The sequence below is a fragment of the Molossus molossus genome, unplaced genomic scaffold (assembly GCF_014108415.1).
Source record: "Molossus molossus isolate mMolMol1 unplaced genomic scaffold, mMolMol1.p scaffold_m16_p_20, whole genome shotgun sequence".
Taxonomy (NCBI): Eukaryota; Metazoa; Chordata; class Mammalia; order Chiroptera; family Molossidae; genus Molossus; species Molossus molossus.
The window spans coordinates 48,649,453-48,664,796 of record NW_023425356.1 but is presented as its reverse complement, the minus strand read 5'-3'; the positions used below and the strand labels follow the sequence as shown (position 1 = coordinate 48,664,796).

The 15,344-nt window shown below is 38.6% G+C and overlaps 1 protein-coding gene across 3 annotated transcripts in view; it reads right to left on the bottom strand.

Moving 5' to 3' along the window:
* RC3H1 (ring finger and CCCH-type domains 1) overlaps positions 1 to 14,384 on the bottom strand; it is a 37,907-nt gene extending 23,523 nt beyond the window's left edge. For 2 of the 3 annotated variants that reach the window (XM_036272067.1, XM_036272070.1), the window contains exons 1-6: positions 13,984 to 14,384; positions 11,443 to 11,563; positions 10,239 to 10,478; positions 9,636 to 9,811; positions 6,839 to 7,039; positions 4,049 to 4,181 (exon numbers count right to left, since the gene is read on the bottom strand). In XM_036272067.1, the coding sequence (XP_036127960.1) occupies positions 4,049 to 4,181; positions 6,839 to 7,039; positions 9,636 to 9,811; positions 10,239 to 10,478; positions 11,443 to 11,563; positions 13,984 to 14,214 (1,102 nt within the window). In that variant the 5' untranslated portion in view covers positions 14,215 to 14,384. The remainder of the gene's footprint in view (positions 1 to 4,048; positions 4,182 to 6,838; positions 7,040 to 9,635; positions 9,812 to 10,238; positions 10,479 to 11,442; positions 11,564 to 13,983) is intronic. The other variant, XM_036272068.1, reaches the window with a different exon arrangement.
* Between the last annotated feature and the right edge of the window lie 960 nt (positions 14,385 to 15,344).

Genomic DNA, 15,344 nt, shown 5'->3' with positions numbered 1-15,344 from the left:
CCAGAGCTAAATATGAAGTGTTCTGTATCATTCCAATTTTAGTGTATGTGCTGCCGAAGCAAGCACTGAAGTGTTCTTTAAAAGAAATATAAAATGATGAGAGAACACCAATGTAGAGATGACTCCTGTTGGAGACATTCTGAAAGATTTAGGTGATGACATTTGAACTAGGCTTTGAAGGACACATGGAATTTTAACAACAACAACAAAAAAGGATGAAGATGTAGCCCGGCTGATGTGGCTCAGTGGTTGAGCATCGACCCATGCAACAAGAGGTAGCCGGTTCAATTCCCGGTCAGGGCACATGCCCAAGTTGTGGGCCAAATGTCCAGTGGGGGACATGCAGGAGGCAACCAATCGATGTTCCCTCTCATTGATGTCTCCCCCCACCCCTTCCTCTCTAAAACCAATAGAGGAAAAGGGATGAAGATGTAGAGAAGGTAAAGAGAATAATCACACACAAAAGAATTTGTTGGAACATCTAATTTCCAGGGATTGTCCTAGCTGCTGGAGAAGCAGTAGCAATCAAAATAAAAATCCCTGCCCTGGCCGGTTTGGCTCAGCGGTTAGAGCGTCGGCCTGCGGTCCGGAGAGACCCGGGTTCGGTTCCCGCTAAGGGCACGTACTTCGGTTGCAGTTTGTCCCCGGCCCTGGTTGGGTCATGCGGGTGGCAGCCACTCGATGTGTCCCTTCACGTCGATGTTTCTCTCTCTCTCTCCCTTCCTCTCTCTCCCTCCCACTCTATCTGTACAAGAAATGGAAAAATATCCTCGGGTGAGGATAAAAAAAAAAAAAAAAAAAAAAAAAAAAAAAAAAAAAAAAATAAATAAACAAAATAAAAATCCCTGTAATATTCAAGGAGAGGAGCTACACAATGCATAAAATAAATAATCAAAATGCAAAGTATTTCGATAATAACAAGTTGAAAAAATAGAGCAAGGAAGGAGAGTGAGACAGGTACCTGTCAAGTTTAGACAGGTTGGCCTGAGAAGGCTTCCTTGAGGTTACAACATCTGATCAGAGACCTGAAAGAAGGGTTGTGTGCCTTATAGATATACTCAGAGAGAAACATTCTAGGAAGAGGAAGTGCAAAGCCCTGCCGTGGGAGTACACCTGGCCTGTCCGTGGTGCCGAGGCCAGAGAGGAGGGATGGAAAAGAGTAGGAGACAAGGTGAGAGAGAGGTCAAGGAGGACCAGATCTGGTGAAGCCTGGTAGGTCATGGGAAAAATGTTGGCTTTTATTGGGTGACAAAGGCCCTGAAGAATTTTTTAGCACAGGGGTAATAGGATCACTCTGGCACCTATGCTCAAACCAGAGAGACAACAGGAGGCTACTCTACAGTCCGTGGAGAGAGAGAAGGTGGCAGCCGTGAAAGGGGTGAGGAGGTGGATTCTGAATGTATTTAAAAGGCAGGGCCTACAGGAGATGCCGACGGACATATGCACCTTATGAGAGAAAGATGAGTTGAGGATGGTATCACCAAGGTGTGTGGACTGAGGAAATGGAAGGCCAGAACTGCCACCAACTGGAATGAGGGTGGAGCAGAGGCTTGGAACTCACTTTTTGACAGATTAAGTTCGAAATTCTACTCTGATAGTCAAATAGAGAAGTTGGAATGTTGGATATTGAGCAGGCAGGTGGATATACAAAAGAATTCTGAAAGAAGGTGTGGGCTAGACATACCATGTTTCACAGATTCTAAAACGCCATCAATTGTAACATACACAAACCATTATTTTATGTACCCAATTTTTTTTTTAAAGACTGCTAATTAAATAATCACATACCATTGCTTGTATAAACATGTCCCAGTTTCAGAAATGCTAAGATCTCTAAACAACTGTGGGCTTCAGAACTGATGAAATATAGTAAATTCATGAGTTATATAAATAATACTTAAAGCCATAAGACTTGAAATAATATTTAAAGCACAGTCTAGGGAATGGGTATAAATAGAAAACAGAAGAGATAATAAGGATCAAACTCTAGAAGCACTCCAAAAGTTAGAAGCTTGAGGGGAAAACAGAAGCTATGGGGAGGAGGAGAAAGCATCAAAGGAAACTGAGAAGGAGGATCCAGTAAAGAAAGAAGGCAGCTAGGAGAGAGCGGTGGCCTGGAAGCAAAGTGAAAAAGTGTTTCAAGAAGTGAAGTAAACAACAATGTTAAATGCTGCTAACAGGCGAAACACAATGAATATCAAGAGTTGATGTTTGGAGTCAGCTACATGTAAGTCCCTTGATATTTTGACAAAAGCAGATGGGATTAAGCGGTAGAGATAAATGCCTGGTTACACCGAGTTCAAGAGAGTGCTATAAAAAGGAGAGAAATGGAGTGGTAGGTGGATGGCAAATGGTGTCAAAGTGTGCTACGATGAGAGGATAATAGTATGTATGCTGACAGAAATACTCTAGTAGAGAAGGAAAACTGACGATAAGAAACAGAGATACTGGAAGGACAGACTTGACAAGATGATACTAGTACATGAGGAGAGAGGGTGGCCTGAGGTGCGAGTATAGCTTATCCACTCTTACGTAAGGACCGCAGAATCTATTGGTACAGATGCAGGTAGGTAGGCTGGGGATTGATGGAGTGGTGAGCTTGTGAAAGTGCTCTTTTCATTGCTCAGAATGATCAAAGTACAGAAGTGGGGGAAAAAATCACTGTGTTCTAGGATTAGATTTTATTTAGTTTGATTAAGCAGTTTTGGTAGTAAATCTACAAAGGTAGGCAGTAAAAAAATTAGAGAGCTCTAAATGCCACAGTCAAGAATTCAAAACCTATTCTATAAGCAATGGAGTATCACGGAAAGTTTTCGAGTGTAGAAATGAGAGATGTGATTAATTTTGCAGCAGTAAGTAGAATGGAAGGCTTTCAGTCTCAGGAAAAGGACTGAGGCCCTCACTAACACAATATTAACAGGCATGGGATAAAGAGATATTGTGAAAGATGGACAGATTCTGTTGTCTGAAATGGTATGTAGAGCAAGTGAAAGAAAAAGATTCGAACCAACACAAAGACTCGGGTTTTAAGTTCACATACCTCAAGAATGAGGTCATTTACAGAGAGAGAGAGAACACAGGAGGAAGAGCAGGTATCGAGTTAAGATGAAATCAGAAGATGATGGTGAATCTCAGAAAACATTTGGGAAAGGGGTCTGGAGTGATGAAGAGATAATAATGATAGAGATATCTGGAGTCTATTACCTATAAAGAGATAATACCTGATGCTGGGAATGAATGATCATCATCAACAGAGTGCAGAGAAAACAAAATTCCAAGAACAAAAATAGCCTACTCCTTGTTGGGCAGGAGAGACAAGAATGGTCAAAATAAGACAGAACCAGCATTTAGACAGGGAAGAAGAGAACCATAAGACTACAGACATAAGCTATTATGGGAGTTTCTATATCAAGGAAGTAGTCAACATTATCAAATGTTGAAGACAAATAAAGTAATTTAAGGACTGAGAAGAAGCCTTTGGAATTGGAAACTGGGAAATTACTAGTGAAGGTTAAGAGGGTTTTTGTTCAGTAGTTGGAATATAAGCAAAATATCTCAGATGAAGTAGTAGGTGAAAAATGAAGGTTGGGTGATTTTCAGGTCAAGAAGAAGGAGCAGGAAAAGGGTTGAAAATAAGAGAGATAGTTGATGGAATGAGATATCAAGAGAAGGACAAAATGGAACCAAAAAATACAACTAATGACATATGATTTAGAAATAAATGAGAAAACCTGAGTTTACAAAAGAGACGAGAATGGTAAAATACAGCACAATTTTACAATGAGAGACAAAGGAAACATAAAGGATTCCAGAGAAAATCTACTTTGCTGGTGAAATGAGCAGCATAGTAAAAAGTATTAAATAAATATTGGCTGAAGTAATAAAAAGAGATGGACAAGATTAGGGCCAGAACTTAAATGCTGTAGGAAAAAATCTGGAATAACCATTCTGGGAAACTCTAGAAGAATGTAACAAAAAATAATTAAAAGAATCATTGAGCAGCACTGAGGCACACATAAGACAGTCCATTAAAGTCCCTTGGGTTTACCTGGACTAGGGTCAATGTTTGCTAACAGCTCCAAATGTGGTCTTAGTCGGTTCAAGTTTGCTGGATCTCCAGTCCGCTGGAGAGCAATTGTTAGTTCCTGAACACTTTGTGCAAAAGAGGCTGGAGTCTGCAACTTAAAAAAGGAGAAATATTGACTTCCCCAAAGACCAGATAATCCTTTTAAAATGAAGAGTATTTACAATATCACAATCATCTTTATAATTTATTAAATTTCATTTTTACCCTCCCACGCATCCCATGCTTTGGCCCGACTGGATTGCCTGCGACTGCTGAGCAAACCCTGCACTTCTCTGCATCTGTAGCTTGGCAAACTGCCCGCTTCCCTCTGTTACCACATTCATCACATGGGAGACCTCTCCCAACTCTCATTCTGGAAGTACTCTTTCTATTTTACATTCTTACAGTTTGGCTCTTGGAGTTCTTCCTAATAATTGAAATTTGAAAATATAGTCTAGAGATAGTGCTATACAAAGGCAAGAACAATGAAACTGAACTCAAACTGAGTTATAAACTTATGGTTTGGGCTACCATTGATATTATATGAAGTCGATCCAGTTGACTAGATATACTCCGGCTTTGTGAACTGTTAATTCGTGTTTTTCTGTCCATTAATTTACTAGGATTATTGCTTTTCTTTAAATAAATGCTATATTTGTACTATTCAATATAGTAGCCATTAGAAACATGCAGATATTTAAATTTAAATAAAACAAAATAAAAATTTTAGCTCATCAGTTGCTCAAGTCATATATCAGTCACTTAATAACCATGTGTGGCTAGCGATCACCATATTGGACAGTGCATATATAGAACATTGCCATTATCTTTTTTTTTTTCCCCTCACCTGAGGACATTTTTCCATTTTTTGTTCAGATAGAGTGGGAGGAAGAGAGAAGAAAAGAGAAAGAAACATCGATGTGAAAGGGACACATTGAGTAGCTGCCTCCCGCACTACCCAACCAGGGCCGGGGACAAACCACAACAGAGATACGTGCCCTTAATGGGAACCGAACCCAGGTCTCTCTGGACTAGAGGCCAACGCTCTAACCGCTGAACCAAACCAGCCAGGGCGAACACTGCCATTATCACAGAAAGTTCTACTGCTCCATATCATGATGTCACATACACTGCAAAGCTTGTTTACCAGTTTGATATATGAAGGTCTCTGGATATTAAGTTCAAATTCTTGCTCAAAATGTGAGAAAATTATTACAGGACATAAACCTAATTATATAGTCCAGTTCAGACAATAAAGTCTACTTCCTTATAGAATCTTTATAAAGGAGGCCAAGTTTCTCTTCAGAGGTAGAAAGCTACTCCTTTAAGAGATTATTACTAAGGTTTCAATATGTTATAGCCAGTCAGTTGCATAATTTCAAACCTAAAAGTAACAGGCAAAGTTTGGTTAAAGGTATCTAGGGAAGACTTAAAGGACAGAACAAGTAATATATATCATACTGAAAGTTATGCACCAAGTAGTTATAAAACACATTTCTGAATTCTCCTTTAACATCAATCTTCTACTCATTCAAAGAATTACATCTTTGATTTCTATCTTTGGGAAAGAGGGGATGGGGAAAGGCCTGGAAAGAAGCTTAGTGGTTAAGAACATGGAATCTAGAGTCGAATGCCCCAGCTCAAATCCAGATCTGTCACTGGAAAATGTACTTAACCTCTATGTCTCTGTATAAAAGGGATAATACAGGGCTGCTGAGAATAATAAATGAACTCTTTAAACCACCAGGTACCTAGTAAGTCCTTAGTGTTAAATATTTGGGCAACACTTTGTCCTATTTCTTTCAATTAATACTAGAGTAGACTCTAAAATATATCACCTCTGTGCCCTGGCCGATTTGGCTCAGCGGTTGGAGCGTTGGCCTGTGTTCCAGAGAGACCCGGGTTCGGTTCCCGCTAAGGGTGCGTACCTCGGTTGCAGTTTGTCCCCGGTCCTGGTCGGTCGTGTGGGTGACAGCCACTCGATGTGTTCCTTTCACATCGATGTTTCTCTCTCTCTCTCTGTTCCTCTCTCTCCCTCCCACTCTACCTGAACAAAAGATGAGAAAATGTCCTCAGGTGAGGATAAAATATATATATATATATGTGTGTGTGTGTGTATATATATATATATATATATCACCTCTGTGATTATAAGTATGTAAAGTAAAATAGTAAAAACTGAACATAATATATTTGCATGGCACTTTAAGGCTTTTTTATAGTGCCTTCATATATTTCATACTGAATTACAACACATTTATAGTATGCTCCAGTTTTTTTTAAAGTATGCCCCAGTTTTAAGAGAATTAAAAATAGTTCTTAGACTCAGAAATAAATAATGGAGCCTGACCTAAAATGCACGTGTATTCTAGTGATCTTTTCATCACAACAAACAATAGATAAATAGAAATAGGTTTACTGAAAATTTGATCAAACTATAATAAAAGAAGGAAGAGAGGCAATGATATGAAAGAGATGGGAGCCTCTAAAAGAATGAGCAAGTATATGCTGGATAAAGTATTAAAACACTAATCAAATAGTATATGAAAAATGTCAATTATACTTCAATTTTAAAAATTATTTATATTAACAAACTGGTATTATGATGTGACTAGTTACAACATGACACCTGACAACAGAGAATATAATTTACAGGAGACTGACGTATAGTACTCACTTTAATACACGTTTGGTTAAATAAATGAATTATCAACTCATGAACTACCAGTACTCCAGGAATAGTCGAAGAAGCAAGGAACACAAAGGGCCTACCTTGTCAATAATGGACTGCATGTGGGATTTGTGAGACTGATCTCCATACAGCAGAGAGGACCACTGGTCTGGTGCGATGCGTAAGCCTGCTTCCATGGCGATCTGCACGATCTGGGAGTCGTGCTCTCGCCGCAGAGCCTCATAGGTCCTAAATTCTTCTTTCAGCTGCATCAAAGAAGAGTCTTCATCGCGTTTGGTGACCTAACAAGACACACACAATCTCATCATGAGTAAGGAAAGGAACAAAATGGGCTTATGTTTTAGAAGAGCATCTATGGATAACAATTTTTTTTTTATCCTCGCCCAAGGACATTTTTCCATTTTTTATTCAGATAGAGCGGGAAGGAGAGAGAGAAACATCGATGTGAAAAGGACACATCGAGTGGCCACCACCCACACGACCCAACCAGGGCCGGGGACAAACTGCAGCCAAGGTACATGCGCTTAACGGGAACCGAACCCGGGTCTCTGTGGACCGCAGGCTGACGCTCTAACCGCTGAGCCAAACTGGCCAGGGCTGGATAACAATTTTTAATGTGACAAATTTCTTTTAGTAACAATAGCAAGATTAAAATGGAGCACAGTGTTTTGCCAATAAAACATTTTCCCTTTTATAGGTGTCAAAATCTTCTGGATAGGTCTTACAGAGAGAAAGAATGAATCTGTGCTGGAAGAAAATCCAAAGACTAAACAAACTTTAACATGTGGTGCAGTTTAAACTGTATGTGTGTGTATATGCATTGTGAAAAAAAAAAGAGAAAATACTTATACAATTATTATGAAATACAATTTATGTTTTTCTATAACTATGAATTATTACTGTTGGGTATGCCTGGTGTTGAGCTAGCTGGTACTCATAACTGAAAGAGCTTTAGATGCTGGTGTTATTCTAAAGATGACTAATTTTACTTGGCTTCTTCTCCATGGAGTTTTGTAGGTTGAGCCATCATCAGAAAGTGTAAATTCTGAGATGCTGAATTAGAATAATCATCATGATGATAGTAATAATATCTTTTAGTAATTAAAATAATTAAGTTACTGAGCATTTAGTGCCAGTCAGTGTGTTAAGCTACCTTATCAACCATTATATTAACATATTAACTCATTTAATTCTCTAAACTGGTTGAGGTAGACACTATTGTTATCACACCCAATAATTTACATTTTGAGACAAGCTGGGTTTAGGTCAAAGGCTTAAACAAATCAAAGTAAAATGATTTTTTTTTTAATTCTCACGCGAGGACATGCTGAGAGAGAGAGAAACATAGACGTGAGAGAGAAACATCAATCAGTTGTCTTCTGTATATGCCCTGACTGGGGATTGGACCTGAAACCCAGGTATGTACTCTGGTTGGGCATCAAACAGCAACCTTTCGGTGCACAGGACGACTCTCAACCAACTGAGTCATTCTGACTGGGCAAGCATTTTAAAAAAATAAGAGAACAGAATTAATAGGATGGCTAATGTGGGATTTTTTTTTTTTTATCCTCACCCAAGGACATTTTTTCATTTTTTGTTCAGATAGAGTGAAAGGGAGAGAGAGGAAGACAGAGAGAGAAACATCGACATGAAAGGGACACATCGAGTGGCTGCCTCCCACACGACCCAACCAGGGCCGGGGACAAACTGCAACCGAGATTCGTGCCCTTAGTGGGAACCGAACCTAGGTCTCTCTGGACCGCAGGCTGACACTAACCGCTGAGCCAAACTGGCCTGGGCAGATTTTTTTTTTTTTATCCTCACCCGAGGACATTTTTCCTTTTTTTGTTCAGGTAGAGTGGGAGGGAGAGAGAGGAACAGAGAGAGAGAGAGAAACATCGACGTGAAAAGAACACATCGAGTGGCTGCCACCCGCACAACCGACCAGGGCCGGGGACAAACCGCAACTGAGGTACGCACCCCTAGTGGGAACTGAACCCGGGTCTCTCAGGACCGCAGGCCAACGCTCTAACCACTGAGCCAAACCGGCCAGGGCCAGATTTTTTTTTTTGAGTGTCAGATGAGGGAATGTGGTAACCTCAGGAATGGATTTCCATATAGCCTGTATGAATTAACAATATTTTAGAGACATGCTTCCCTGGTCCATAAAGTATTGGTTATGTGTTATATCAGAAGCAAGAAACTTCTTGCTTGACATTAGCCCTGGCTGATGTGACTCAGTTGAGCATCATCCCATGCACCAAAAGGTCGCCAGTTCAATTCCCAGTCAGGGCACATACCCAGGTTGCAGCAATTCCCAGTCAGGGTGCATACTGCATAAGAGAGGCAACCAATGTTTCTTTCTCCTCCTCTCCTTTCCTTTCTCTCTAAAATCAATAAAAAAAATTAAAAAAAAAAAAAAGAAGCCTTGACATTAAGAAGTCAGGAAAACAGGATGAACGATAAGTGGTGGGCACCAATGTTTGAAGTAGTGCTGAATCAATCTGGGATACAAAAGAGTATGTCTGCATTACTGTATATCCTGGAACCCAAATGGCAAATGGAGCTCCATGGTAAAGTTATATCAGAGCAAACGGTCAAATAAAACTCATTTCCTGCTTCAATGACTCTCTCTATCCAGATCAATTCTCCTTGTGGTCTTGGTGGAAAACTGACACAGCTTATTATTAGTCTCTCCAAGTAAAAAAATCTACAAGCCTTGGTTTGATTTATGTTGTTCAATATCTAACATACAAATTTAATACAAAAAGACTTAACTTTACTGAGACACCATCTGTATTCTTTAAAAGAAAAATTGCTGCAGTTTAGGGAAAGGACAATGTTACCTTTAAGCTGAAATGTAACAGAGGGTCATACCTTGAAGCAGGAGGCTCTATAAAGGAGCTGGACAACATGCCCAATGCTAGTTTTAGAGGCTTGAGGAAACCGTGGCTCCAACCTTTGCACCACAAAGAGAACCAATACTTTTCTTGACAAAGCAGAACCATCTTCTAAGGCCAGGAGAACCAGCTTTAGAGCTTCTTCCTGCATTGCTAGGAAAATTTGGGCAAAACCAAAATTTATCATGTGCAGGGATAAGATAAATCAACTTATTAGAAGGGCAATATTCAGTAATTTTTGCAGGGATCACTTAAATAGGCAACACAATAATAGATAGGTACACTTTTTAACCTTTTGGGGGCATTTTTTTATTACATTCTATATATTTTATTCAAGAAAGCAGATCAAAAATTAATGTGTTTAAGAAAAACAATCAAAATGAACAAAATTTTGGCATTAAGGGAAAAGTTTTCAGTGCTCTGAAAAACTGACATGGACTCACTCAAGCCATGATTATCAAGTGGGATATTGCTCGATAACAACAGAATTTGCAATGAACTAGCCTTTGTATATACTTACAATTCTTATACCATACTTTTAGACTTACTAATGGAGTAAATATGAAATTTAAATTTATACCTGGTCCAAGGAACTGGCAGCCCCGAGCCCTGACTGCTGCCCAAAGATTAGAAGAGAGTTGCTGAGGATTCTGGTGCTGGAGAATGAGCTCTGTAACTGTTCGTTCCCCTAAAGATCGAGCTGCCCGCATGGCACGAATCCTGCCTTCTTCTTCCACAAGTTGGCAGTGGACCAGAGTCACCAGCTTCCTCTGCATTGGGCGACTCAGAACACTCTGAGTAGTGCTATTCAGACCCACTCCTTTGAAAGAGAGTAAAAAGTTATTTCTAGGTTTACAGTGCAATTTTAGAGTCCAGGAAAATGTCCTCTGATGGGCTAATTGACTTATGGGTTGTACTAAAATATTTAAAATAAATAATAAAATTATACAAATGAAGCATTTTTAAAAGTATACAAAATATAACATTCAAATATAACATTCATGACAAATATAACATTCATGACATTAAATATACCATTATTCATTTTAATCATGGAAGATTAAAGATGAAAAGGCCAGACAATAATAATTAAAGACCCAAATTTGGAGGTCAAAACAGTTCTGGCATATTATTTCATAGTGGTTACTCTTACCTTCCTAATGAAATAACAAACTGCAATGGCAAGACAGTAATGGCAACTTCCCATTCTATTACTTCCCCTACAGCACACCATATAAAACTGAATAGAAGGCAGATAATTCAGAGTTGTCAAATGACAGAGAGACCTTCCGAAACCATTGCATTTATAGTTATACTTATTTCTGCAACTCATTCAAATAATGTTTCCAATATCACATAAACTCTAAATGTACTACTTGATTTGATGTGGTTGGTAATAACATTATTTAGCACCAGTGTTTGGTTTACAATAAGTCAATGGATTTCATTTACATCCCACAATTTTTTTTTTAATCCTCATCTGAGGACATTTTTCCATTTTTTGTTCAGACAGAGTGGGAGGGAGAGAGAGAGAAAGAGAGAGAGAGAGAAACATTGACGTGAAAGAGACACATCAGTGGCTGCTACCCGCACAACCAACCAGGGCCAGGGACAAACTGCAACCGAGGTACGTGCCCTTAGCGGAAACCAAACCCGGGTCTCTCTGGACCGCAGGCTGACGCTCCAACTGCTGAGCCAAATCGGCCAGTACAGCCACAATTTTTATGGTAATAAAAGTATTTTAATAAACATTTCCTTGGCATTGATAACTGCATTAGATTTACCTCTAGCACTGCTGAGTGGTTTCAGGTACAATGCTAATTCTTCTACACATTTCTTGGCTTCCTCATAATGCTTTGTATCTTCAACCCCACTACATAAAGTAATGGGCTGCTGCTCAGGGACCTAGAGGTCAAAAGAAAAAGTCTGCTTTAGTGCTAACTAATCAATTAAATGAATGCTTTATTGAGTATATTTTATGCACTGCCATTTAATACTGGCAACATCAAAACTCCCACTAAATTTACTGGATTCTTAAAGAACTCCATATTCTTCTAACTGCTACCCTCCCACATTTCTTCCCAACCCCAATCAGCCCTAGGAAAAAACTAATTTATTTTCTGTCTCTATAGATTTGCCTATTTTGGACATTTCATATAAACAAAACATAGAAACATACAATAGCTCCCAAAGCTATGTGGGTTGTTCTTTCACCATCTTGACAGTGTCCTTTGAAACAAAAGTTTTGAATTTTGATTTAGTTCAATTTATCTTTTGTCTTGTGATTTTGGTGTTATATCTAAAAAAAACAAAACAAAAAACCACTGCCTACTCCAATGTCACAGATATATCTAGGCTTCTATTTCTTCTAAGACTTGTGTAGTTTTTAGCTCCTACATTTACCCTTTGGTCCACTTTGAGTTAATTTTTGTACATGACGTGAGGAAGAGGTCCAAGTTCATTCTTTTACATTTGGACTATTCCCAGAACCATTTGTTGGAAAGACTATACTTTCCCCATTGAATGATCTTGGTAACCTTGTCAAAAACTGCCTGACCACACAATGTGTTTCATTCTGAACTCTCTATTCTAGTCCATGATCTAAATATGTCTCTATGCCAGAGCCACACTCTCTTGATCACACAAGCTTTGCAGTTTCAAAATCAGAAAGTGTGATTCTTCTCCTTTGTTCTTCTTTTTCACAATTGTTTGCCTATTTGAGGTCCCTTGTGATCCCATGTGAATTTTAGAATGAATTTTTCTATTTCTGAAAAGAAAAACCACCACTTGCATTTTGATAGAGCTTGCACGAATGTAGATTACATTGGATAGTATTGTCATTTTAATAATATGAAGTCAGCCTATCCATGAGCATGTGATGGCCTTCCATTTATTTATGTCTTAAAATTTCAGCAATGTTTTATAGTTTTCAGGGTACAAGTCTTTCACCTCCTTGGCTAAATTTATTCCTAAGTATTTTACTCTTTTTGCCGCTATTGTAAGTGGAACTGTTTTTTTTAAATTTCCTTTTGGATCGTTCATTGCTAGTGTATAGATATGCAACTAATTTTTGCATGTTGATTTTGTATCCTGCAACTTTGTTTAATTAATTTATTAGCTCTAACAGCTTTTAAATGAAAATCTTTAGGGTTAAAGTATTAGGCATTATCTATTAAAATACATACTATCCTATCTTCAAATTTCATAAACATTAGCTGTTGCAGTTAAGATATGTCAAGGTCTTACTCATTTTGCAGAAAAAAAAAATCAGTTTAACCTTAGATATTTTTACAAAAACTAAGCCTTGGTTATTTGTTATTAAAATATTGTATTTCTAAAATTGTTACCTCCCAATAAGTCTATTTTTAAAATGGTTCCAAAACGTCATACTGGAATTTTCAAGAAAAAGAAAATTGATTATGAAATTAAAAATTAAGTACAGGAAGAAAAGAAAAAGAATCAGCTACACTTTCCCTTTTAACAAATATTTTGTATTATTGTCAATGAAATCAAGATAGGTATGTAAGTTTTCCTTCTGAATAAGAACTGCCCTCTTTACCTTCAACGTACATAATGGTAACCTTCTCTACTTTCTAGCAACTTTTGGGAAGGTATTAGTGGGGTTAGGTCCAAAATTCCAGCATATTTATTCTGAAAATGATTTATGGTAAACAGATGGTACTTCAGACACACACTATGCAAATTAATCTAGTGAAGGATTATTTAAGTGAATCCTATCTAGCTCTCAGAAAACTGCCTTCTGTGGTTTTGTGAAGCCCTTTGAGGATACCACTGAACTCTAATTTAAGAATACTGACATGAAACTCTGAGTATTACTTTTGGAATTACCACACTAATTTTTGTAGGTACCTAGGGATATTTGCTCCTCCTCTGATAAATGGTTCCCAAAGGCTGTGGGCTAAGTTTTTTGTCACCTTCATCTTTCACTTCATTTAGTATTCATAAGTAAAACTGTCTGAAGGAGCTTTGCTTTTCTTACTAAAATGCAATGGTTTTATGAATAATATTTTCCTCAATATTAAGAGGTCCTTGTAACTAACTCTGTTTCACTAGTAATCTGAATTGCTAAGTCTGTTGAGAAAGTCGAGTCACCAGATTAAAACAGTTACTGTACTATGACTTAGAAACACTGGACTCCCACCGTAAGTCTCCTAACAGACTGAAATAAAGAATTTGCACAGTACTGACAGAACTGTATCTGTTTAAATAGAGGGCAATGTTACCCAATTTTAATTCAACAAGTTTTTCTCAGGGGGAAAACACACACACAGAAATAAAAAAATATAGTAGGTCACCTATCATACCTGAGCGCCCACTAGCTGCAGCAATGCTGAGTTCACTGGAAGGAGTTCTATATCTGTATTGATAGTGGTCTGGTCAAACGGACAAGCCTTGCGGTGGAGTTTATTCAGGCACATCTTGCAGACAGTATGGCCACAACCCAAACTGATGGGCTTTCGAATTGTTTCGTCGAAAGTCTGAGTGCAAATTGGGCAGGAAAGGAAATCCGTCCACTGTGGAGCTTGTACAGGCATTGCTTCTGGAGTTACAGTTCACTAACACACACACACACACACACACACACACACACACAACACACAATATCTAAAGCAAAGATTCCACTGGAATCAAAATCTTTGAAAAAAGTTTATCTTTTTTTTTTTAATAGTTTCTGTAGATACAATCAGCACATAGTGTGAAATATAACCTGGAAAACAAAGAAAAAGAAAAAAAAATGAGTGTTCTTTTTTAAATTAAACTGTCTTCTCATCCTACTACCTACAACCTTTTATACCACATTTATATCACCATAGTCCATCTCTTTGCACTTTTACAGAATTAGAGCCATAATAAAACATCCAGTCTCAGCTCCTCAATTTAAAGATGAGACAGATCCCAGAGAGATGAAATTATGCCTAAGGTCACATATGAAGTTAGTTAAATAAAGTTAAAAGATCCAGGACCTAAGTCTCTCAAATTTATCTAAATCTACAATTGTTTTATATTTAAAGATTAGCCTTTTTAAGGTGGTTAATAATGTTGTTTTTTAATCTGCACACCAATTATCCAAATCTGTTCAGGTGTGAAATTTTATCAAGTTCTAACACTTAGGGTATATACCCTGCTGTGTATGTTACACCTCAATAAGAGGGATTTTTTTTTATCCTCACCCAAGGACATTTTTCCATTTTTGTTGTTGTTGTTGTTGTTCAGAAAAGAGTGGGAGGGGGGGAGGGGGAAAGACAGAGAGAGAGAAAGAGAAAGAAACATCAATGTGAAAGGGACACATCAACTCATCGACTAGTTGCCACCCGCACGGCCCAACTAGGGCCAGGGACAAACTGCAACCGCAGTACGTGCCCTTGGCGGGAACCGAACCTGGGTCTCTCTGGACCACAGGCTGATGCTCTAACCACTGAGCCAAACCGGCCAGGGCAAGAAGGATTTTTTTTTTTTTTTTTTAATCCTCATCTGAGGACATTTTTCCATTTTTTGTACAGATAGAGTGGGAGGGAGAGAGAGCGAGAGAAACATCGACGTGAAAGGGACACATCGAGTGGCTGCCACCCGCACGACCAACCAGGGCCGGGGACAAACTGCAACCGAGGTACATGCCCTTAGCGGGAACCGAACCCGGGCCTCTCCAGACCGCAGGCCGACGCTC